The sequence below is a fragment of the Lichenostomus cassidix genome, chromosome 3, assembly GCF_008360975.1.
Source record: "Lichenostomus cassidix isolate B80296 chromosome 3, HeHo_3.0, whole genome shotgun sequence".
NCBI lineage: Eukaryota > Metazoa > Chordata > Aves > Passeriformes > Meliphagidae > Lichenostomus > Lichenostomus cassidix.
Genome location: NC_139483.1, coordinates 57,274,089 through 57,283,528, shown reverse-complemented (window position 1 = coordinate 57,283,528; position 9,440 = coordinate 57,274,089). Strand labels below are relative to the sequence as shown.

General features: G+C 43.9%; 1 protein-coding gene and 3 non-coding genes across 4 annotated transcripts; all 4 read left to right on the top strand.

Moving 5' to 3' along the window:
- Positions 1-4,752: 4,752 nt before the first annotated feature.
- RPS12 (ribosomal protein S12) lies at positions 4,753-8,769 on the top strand. The gene is made up of 6 exons (XM_085055921.1): positions 4,753-4,846; positions 4,986-5,037; positions 5,445-5,561; positions 7,275-7,377; positions 7,829-7,930; positions 8,675-8,769. The coding sequence occupies exons 2-6, from the start codon at positions 5,024-5,026 to the stop codon at positions 8,735-8,737; spliced, it is 399 nt and encodes a 132-aa protein (XP_084912047.1). The 5' UTR covers positions 4,753-4,846; positions 4,986-5,023; the 3' UTR covers positions 8,738-8,769.
- LOC146439791 (small nucleolar RNA SNORD101) lies at positions 6,330-6,403 on the top strand. Its single transcript, XR_014851439.1, has one exon. It is a non-coding gene; the product is annotated as a small nucleolar RNA SNORD101 (small nucleolar RNA).
- Positions 7,673-7,759, top strand: LOC146439790 (small nucleolar RNA SNORD100). Its single transcript, XR_014851448.1, has one exon. It is a non-coding gene; the product is annotated as a small nucleolar RNA SNORD100 (small nucleolar RNA).
- On the top strand, positions 8,231-8,365 carry LOC146439789 (small nucleolar RNA SNORA33). Its single transcript, XR_014851447.1, has one exon. It is a non-coding gene; the product is annotated as a small nucleolar RNA SNORA33 (small nucleolar RNA).
- Positions 8,770-9,440: the final 671 nt, after the last annotated feature.

The window sequence follows — 9,440 nt, the reverse complement described above, 5'->3', positions numbered from 1 at the left end:
TTGAGATAAAGACAGTTTAACTCGTGAAGCAAGAGCTATGCATGCAAGCAAAGCAGAACAAGGAATTTCTTCACCAGTTCACATGGGCAGGCAGGTGTTCAGCAATCTCCAGGAAGGCTGGGATCCATCACATGTAACCATTACTTGGGAAGACAAATGCCATCACTACAAATGTCCTCCGCTTTCTTCTTCTTCCCCCAGCTCTACATACGGTGAGCATAACACCATCCTGTACGGGATATCCCTGTGGTCAGTTGGGGCCAGCCATCCTGGCTGAATCCCCTGCCAGCTCCTTGTGCACCCCCAGTCTCCTCACTGTTGCAGTGGGCTGAGAAGCAGAAAAGGCCTTGGCTCTGTACAAGCCCTGCTCAGCAGTAACTAAAACATCCCTGTGTTATCAACACTGTTTACAACACAAATCCAAAACACAGACCCATACCAGCTACTGTGAAGACAAATAACTCTACCCCAGCCAAAACCAGTACAGCTGCAAGTACTTGCTAACCTTTGAACCAGTGCTTGTTACCAGCCTGTTACAACAGTTTATCAAGTCTAACAAAAATATATATATTTTAAAAGTATATAAACCTTTCTTGCTTATGTCACTTCTGCAACTATAATAAAATAGATCCTTTCTTTCAGATCCCAAATGGTATGTAGAATTCAAGGCTTAGAGCACTAGCCCTCTATAAATACTACACAGAGTCAAATTCATTGCTTACATCCACAAGGTAAAAACATATTAAGGACAATTACTTTAAGAGTAGCTTCCTTCATGAATATCCAGGACTTTATGAAATGCTCAGCACATACGGGAGTACATATTCCTTATGTTTTAGAGATCTTAGAAAGACTTCTGCATTGCAATCAAGAAATCCTTAGTGCATATTTGCATCATGCTAATATTTCTTTTGCCAGCAGCTGCACAATACTATTGGGAAATAGTTTAAAATTACTCTAATGCAACCACATGATAACCACATCCTTTGAGTGTCTCATGCAAAACCTGTGGAAGGCAACAGAAATGAGCAAACTGTTTTGTTCAGGTATCATGAATCAAGGTATTACTTCATTTCAAATTGGTTATTGAAATGCCATAGCTTGTCCTCTCTCTGAGACCCCAGAACAGTCTCTCCATAATTTCTCCAAACTCATAAAACTTGACACAGACATCTCTTGCATGTGGGTGGCTGTTCTTTTCCACATCTGGAGGCACTTGGAAATTAACATCTCTCCCTTCTGGGCTAGTGAGCAGGACTTCTGTGGATATAGAACAAGAAGGCTTCCAGCTTGATGTTTCACATGACTGGGAAATCATGTCTGTTTTGCAAGAAAAATGAGGTAATGCTATCCTATGACATTTAATTATTGTACATGTCTGTGCTTTTTATTTCTAGAGACGGATGTCAGATGAAAGTTAAGTTTTTGCAAGGATTGTTGAGAACTGAAATTCAGACCTGATTGTTCAGAGTTTAGCAGTGTCATGGGCCTCTCTTGAGAGTTTCCAATACCTGATACTTTCATCTGCCTACATAGCTGCCACACCACATGGTGCCACTGTCTGAACTGCTTGTTACTCAGTTACTGAGTCTCCACAGTTTGCAATATGGCACTTAAACCTCTGAAGTCTGACATTTTGAAGAAAATATGGGCTGTGGTTGCCAGGGTGAGCACAAGGGGAAGGTAAAGGTTACCAGAGCAAGAGACAAGGAGAGAAATAGACAATGAGAAAAAGGAGCAGGAAGAGGATGGCTGAGACAAGAGTGAACCATTATAGCCTCACTCCAGTACTGCTTGTGTGAAAAAGTCCCCAAGTTCAGTTTCCATTTTGATCACAGTGGAAAAAAAGAGGAAGGCTGCCAGCCTGGAAAGGGGAGACAGTCAGTGAGAGTCAAAGAACTGAATGGTGAACAAAAAGGGTAGTAGCTACAAGCAAAGGATTTTTAAATATATGCAGCAAGATGGTGAGTCCAAACAGATAATTCACAACAGTAGGCTGGAAGGAATAGAAATTCTTGAATGTCTTGCGACAGCAGCTTGTCTTCCTCTCCCCAAGCCCAAGTATATAAGTAGCATGTTATGCTGTTTATACTATAAACAAATTTTGAGAGGACCAAGTTCCTCTGTTGGGGCTGGCTGCTCAGTGAAGCTGCATGTCAGTGTCTGCACTGACACCACGTCAGCCCTTTGGAACCCAGGTAGGCTCTTGACCTGTATCTGGCAGCTCCTCATTTTCTAGCACTCTGTTGGTTACTCCACTTGCCCAAACTCAAGTGCATTAGAAGTACTTTTAGCACAGGACTTCAATCCTTGACTTGAACATGTCATTCCCCATGGCTGTATGCCAGCATATGAGCTGCAGGGTGCTCAGTAAACATAACTTCAAGGGAAAATGCAGAGCTTAAGAAACTAGCTACTGCTCTAGGAATATGGACAGAAAGGTGGAGCAGGTGCAGTAGTGCCAACAGCATGCAGAACACCCACATGAACACTAAGCTCACACTGTGTAGTGGAGTGGACCTTCCAACAGGATCACACACTTCCGTTATTTATTACACACAAATAAGAGACTCCTACTAGGCTGTACTAACATTTCCACACAGAGTTCAGTGCCAATGAAAACCTCCTCTCTACACATATATAACTTATATCTCAGCAGAGTTTTGTTTTCTTGCAACTGTGCTAGTAAAACTGCTTTTGACCGTTCTGCTGCTAGACTATTAGATAATACTTTGACTGTTATTATAATTTTTGCTGTAATACAAAGCTTTCAAATGTGCATACTTCCATCTCCTGGACTGAATGTACATTGCATTTCTTGGAGATACTGGTGTGTTTTACGGCTGCTAACAGAGTTCTTATCCTTTCAAGACATTTATGGGACATAATGGTATATTGTTCCACTAAGTACAAAAACTGCTGTATAGGTTAGGTGCCTTTGGGGCTTTCCAAGGGCATACAAAAACAGCTCTATAGATTAGATGCCTCTGGGGCTTTCCAAGGGCACAAGAAAATTCAGTGATAGGTGGATATAGGGAAAAACACTCTCCCTTGAAGAGATAGAAAAAAGTGGGCAGGATAATTTGCGTGTGCTTGCATGCTTTCTGGGGTCTGAGCAGTATAAAGGAAATTACATGTTCCCACTTTTTGTGGAGGAAGGAGGGAAGAAGCCAGGATAACATATCTCACAGGAGCTGCTAAATTAGAATATCTGTGTTGGGACTGCAGTGGTTGCAACCCACTGGGGTATTGCAACAGGAGTTGCAGATCAGAGTTTCAAGCAATACACAGCAGCACTGAATGTGCCAAAAGCACCTCAGAGGCTGCCACCGTTAGCAATGGGCAGTGTCTCTCCTACCCACTCTGTCCTTGGTAGCTCAGCTTGCAGGGAGAGCAGTACCCCCATATTGTGCTTCTCTATCCATGACTTTCTCAATGGTTGGCTTCTGCCCATTCTAGATATCTATAGCGTAAAGGCTATGTATGTGACTGCCTCAGAGTTGACATGAGCTGTGTCAGTGCTGCAGCCCCCAGCCAGGCCTTTTGCCCAGCACAGGCTCAAAAGACTGTGCTGCCTGTGCTGGGGGCATGCAGGGTGGCTCTGAAACAGCCAAACAGGTTCCACTTTCCTTCGCTGTCCTCCCCTGCCCTGCCCGGCTCCGGTGAGTTGCTTGTACACAGTGTCTCCTCCCTGCCTGGATTTGGCCTACATCCTGATGCTTGGTAACATGAGGAAGAGCAAGGAAGAACATATTGTGGAAAAGCTGGCTGACAACGCCGGTGACAAATGTGTTTGATTGCATTAGCCACAAGCCATGGCTATGGATATTTGTTAGCTATTTCTCTTATATTTTGTCACTATGTATTTTTGACAAAGACAGCGACACGTAGAGTACCCAGCAGTCACATCATCCAGTCTGAAGCAGCTGGGATGGACAAAGCTCTGTGTCAGACTGACAGCACCCGAGCAAGGAACACATCTCACTGCAGTGGCCATGCTGACCTCTCCATCAGCTGAATCCCCCGTGTGTGTGCGAGCCCCTGGCAGGAACAGGGTGTGCAGTCACCCCTGTGAGGTTTCCGAGCTACAGCTCGGTGCTGTGACCCGCTGGCAGACAGCGGAGCGAAGGGAAGGTGTGTTCCCCATGCTCCCCACCTCTTGGCCACCAGCGACAGAGGGAGGGTGACAGGAGAGGCCACAGCGCTGTGGCAGCAGCAGCTGCACTTCCCGTCCTAGGCAAGCAGCCCAGGTGACCCTTGGCCTGTCACCCACCCCCAGGTGACCCCTGTCCAGCTGTCACAGTTGGTTTTCCCCCCACAGGCTGCTCTCCCAAATCAAACAGATACTTTAAGCACTTAAAAGTGGTTTTTCCATTAAAAGTACAATGCTCCTTTTTAAGGGACTTTTGGGTGACAGTTTTCCTTCAGAGACTTAATTTGCACCATTCTTTCCCTGGTCAATAGCAAACCGACTTTCCTGCGAAGCTCTATTTAATCCTCATTAAAAAGAGCCTCTGCTGTAGCTGCAGGCTGGGGTCAGTTATTTGATCACAGTAGAGGTGTAAATACAGCATTTGTTTAAAAAAGCCAGTTTGCAGTTATTTCTTCTCGCTATTCGCGTTTATCCTTTAATTTCTGATTCAAACCACTTTCCACTTCTCGGTTTCAAACCTCCACACAATCCCCCTCTCCAATCGGCACGGGTAGCGCACGCTGAGGAGCAGGCACCGCAGCGGGCAGCCCCAGCACGCGAGCGCACGCGCGCGGGCCGGGGTCCTGCGGCGCTATAAGAGCGCGCGGCGGCGGGCACGCCCCCTCTCTGTGCAGCGGCGCGCGGCGGTGCCGGGTGAGTGTGCGGGATGGCGCCGGGGCCCGGCCGGGCGGGATCCCCCCGGCCCTCGGGGCATCGCGGCGGGAGCGGGCCGGGCGGGGGCCCCGGGGCTCTCGGCGCCGCTCACCGGGGCGGCCTGTGTCTGTATTTGCAGCAGGAACCCGGGCGGGGACCGCACCCACCGAGAGCGCCATGGCCGAGGAAGGGTGAGCAGGGCCGGGGCCGTCGGGGGCGGCGGGCGGACGGGCCGGGTCGCTCCGTTGCGCGGCGGGCTTGGCCGCTCCGGGTGTGCTGAGTGCGCAGGCCTTGGCGCGGTGCTGCTGCGTGCTTCCTGCAGGCCGGCAGACGGGCGCGGGGTCAGCCTGGCAGGGCCGCTGTGCACATGGCGTCCACTCCTCCCCAAAGGAGCATGGAGGCAGCACGGCCCGGTGGCGCGCCAGGAGCCTTAGCTTCTTTCAGCCTCATCCTTTCTCAGTTCTTCCTTTGGCCTAGTTCTTAAACTTGCTTTGCTTCTGTATTTTTTAATGGCCGGATGCTTGCAGGTGAACAGGAAGCTTTTGCTTATAAATGTAGGATGTTGGCACGATCAGAACATTATCTGTTTTCTCTTTAGCATTACTGCTGGAGGTGTAATGGATGTTAACACCGCTCTGCAAGAAGTGCTGAAGACCGCACTTATCCACGATGGCCTTGCTCGCGGTATCCGTGAAGCAGCCAAAGCCTTGGACAAGTAAGTGTGGTGTCACCAGTTGGTTCCATGGTGAACAGTAAAGCTGGGTGAGACCTTGTGATGAGGTATGTTGAACACCTGCAGTGGCCATTTTGTCCAGGTGTTCAGTTTGAAACTTACGCAAGACTCTTAAGTTTTCTGACAGTGATTTTTGTCTTTTGTAACCTCTGTTTTGGGGTCTTTTAAGTGGAATATTAAGATACAGAAGCTAAACTCGATGATCTAAGAACAACAGCATCTGGTGTATTAGGTTCTATCATTTTGTGGCTGCAGTATTATCAAGAGTTCATGTGGCTGTATGGGTTTTGTGAAGAAAATAAATAGGTACTTGCTGTATGTAGCTTTGAAAATCTGGAGCTCAAGAACCTTTTTAAATAATGATAGAGTCTTCTCAAAACTTTATAAGATTTTAATCAGCTAAATACGTATTTCAGACTTAACCTGGAAGACTTGATTTTGTTTTTATGAAAAAGTCTTAAATTCATATCTGTCTTACGCTTTTTTTGCCATTCTAAGATTTTTCTTGTTTGTTTAATTTTTGGGGCTTTTTTTTGTATGTTGCAACACTAAATAATTATTTAGGTGCAATATCAAAACAATATTGAACAACTTCTGTCAGTCTTGGGGTAACCAGATATGGCCTTTTGTAGGGCAAGGTATATCTGTATATATATATATATATATGCATTCATACACAGCTGTGTGTGTTTATATGCAAATCCATACTTTTCCTTGCAAGAAAAATGTGCTTAAACATGAAGCTACAGTGTTTGGGTGATGACTTCAAATTAGTCGGATACCCCTTCACTCGTCCTGTGAGTGATAACTGCTGTCTGACAAACCTGTATGCGGAAACGTCTGGGGCAAGGCACTAAACAAGGGCAGAGAAATACAGTTTGGGTGGCTGACAACTAGCTTGTGTGAGTTCTTCTGAGTTCAGCTGCAGCTTCAGAAGCTGTATGTTCAAAGAATGATGTATGTGTGAGGTTTGTACACATTGTGTGTGATGGTTTTTGCTTGGAAACTTTCTGACATTCTGGTGACACTCCTGATTAAAAAGGTCACAGGAAAAACTGACTTTATAGAGGTCATATTGCATTAGGTTAAGCATAGAAGACCTACTCAGCTCTCTCTGTTGTCAGGTATCCCTTTGGTATCTTAACATTGTACCACAGTATACAAAGATCCTAATTAGAATTGGGGCCCTGTCATAACAGCTTCTCTGAACGTAAGTAGAAAAGATTGTTCTGAAGAACTTAAAACACCTTGACATGGAAATTCAAGCTTTTAGTAGTTACAGTTCTAATGTTAAACTACTGTGATCTGTGGTAAATAAGAAAAAGCAACTTGTAACTTCATTGCTTTGTAACAGTGACACCAGTTCTGTATGGGACCTGGTGTTTATCCAGTCATTAGACCTTTTTCCAGTGGCTGAGAATTTATTTAGTGGGATTTGTAGAAGCTCTCAAAATGGGAATAGAATCTGAGAATAAAGCTAACAATGTATGAATAGCCTGTTACGTATGTATGAAAAACCTAAAAAGTGACAACTCACATCAAAAGTATATTTAGTATCTCAAAAGCTTATGGTGTCTCATAAAGAAAAACTAATATTTAAAAAGTTGTTCTCTAGAAATGCATGTGGTAAATTCAATTATTTGTGGTTTTGATTAGTAGTGCTAGAAGTAACGTCAATGCTCTTTTTTTTTTTAGACGCCAAGCCCACCTCTGTGTTCTTGCTTCAAATTGTGATGAGCCCACCTATGTAAAATTGGTTGAAGCGCTTTGTGCAGAACATCAGATCAACTTAATAAAGGTGAGCGTCAAGATACAAGTTTCGAACAGTTATGCTACTTGTTTCAGCTCATAGAAAGCAGAACACTGCTGTTATTCTGTGTATGGCTTATCTAGGCAGAATTTCCCTTAGCAACAGATTTAGTTCTGTGTGATTGCCATTTTGTCACAGTACAAAACCTGTGGATGTAAATGGCAAAGGGTGTGGATTGGTTATTTTGCACCATTGAAGTGAATTCTGGTGTCCTGGATAATAAGAAATACAATTATTGGTGGGAGTGTGGTAGGAATGTCCCTGTGACTCCAGTGAGGCTCAAGCTGTACGATGATGATACTTTGGCTCCCTCTACTGATGCCTGTGAGGAAAGCAGCCATCCGTTACCCAATCCTTCTGACAGTACAGCAGCTTCTGGGCTGCACCCAGGTATGCCAGACTTGGCAAGTTCTAATGTGGCGTGTGATGCTCTGCACAGGTTGATGACAACAAGAAGCTGGGCGAATGGGTGGGTCTCTGCAAGATCGACAGAGAAGGAAAACCTCGCAAAGTGGTGGGCTGCAGTTGTGTAGTTGTCAAGGTAAGACTATTTATGACTTATTTCTTGACTTCTGAAAATAAGTAGTAAATCAAAGGTTGTTTCAGATAAGGAACCCTTACATACAGCTCTTAATTTTTTTTTGTAAACAGTTGCTTTATATCGTTGATAGTGAACATAAGCTGCTTTCCTGTTTCATATTCTCTATGATGTTTATTTCAAATACTCATCTACATTTTGTGAGTTAATGGTTGTGTCCTCAAAGTATCTATACCTACCTGCCAGTAATCATTAAAAAGAAAGGCCTACCTAGAAGATAGGAAGCTTTGCTTCAGGAAAAAAATGCCAGTTCAATGTGTCTGCTCAACTTGAAAATGTTTTGCAGAACATATCTCACAATAACACTGGCAAAGTAAAGCCACAGTACGAGCCTTGAAGACTTTGTGGTCTCTGAGGTCCCAAGAGATGGCTACATCTTTGCAAGCAAGACTAATGCCTTCTGCATGTGTTGTATTTATGTGACTTTTTCATGTGCTTTGCTTGAGTTTCTTTAAACAGGAAAGATTTTGTTTGAATCCCTCTCAATGAGTGTTACATTTGAATGAAACAGAACAATATTTTATTAGAATAGTCTTAGTAAAGAACGAAGAAAGAACTGGCAGATTACTTGTGTGGCATTTTGGGAATTCCTTGTGAAAATGCGTCAGAATGCCATTTGTCCTTGTAAAAATAGTTTTTAAAATTTAGGATTTGTCTGTGTTAACAATAGTTTATTTTATATTACAGGACTATGGCAAGGAATCTCAGGCCAAAGATGTCATCGAAGAGTACTTCAAATGCAAGAAATAAGTAACAAATAAATTTTGAACCAGTCCAGTGTATGTGTGATTCATGATTGGGTGTCTGTGGAACATTATTTTGAGTTGCAAAGAAGATGCAAGAACTTTGCAAGTGCTGGTGTGGTTTATTAGTATTTTAACTCTTGTCAGTTTGCTAAAAAGATTAGGGGGATCCTTGCCATTCCAATTTTAGGGTGCATCTGTTTCCTGTCCTGCCCCAGAGGTTACCAGCTAGAACATGGCACAGATTCAAGTTGCAAAAATGCAGACAGTTGATTACTATCCTTGCTTGGTAGTGCTTTGGTCTGTATTTCTAGGATGCTGAGTGACTTGTCTAAAGGATTGCTACATCTGTGATAAAAATTTGATTCCCACTGATTAAACAAATGAAGAGAACAGCCTTTACCAATGGCTATCAGTGAGATGTGGGATTTTTATAAAAGCTTTCTTAATTTATTCGGGGAACTTAATGGACACAAGATGTGTTTTACTTGTTCCCCCACTTCAACTTGTGGGTGTTAACATCTTCTAACAAGTATTGCCATGCACTTGTAGATCTGATTCTGTAGTTCTTGGTAGGTAGGGTAGCCATGTGGTAGAGTTCTCACTTGCGGTGTTGAACTCCCGACTTGCCCACTGTCTTAGTTTCTGTAGTAGTTAATTGATGTTCAGAACTTGTGTTTTTTGTCAGTTTCTTTGAAAACAAAGGGATT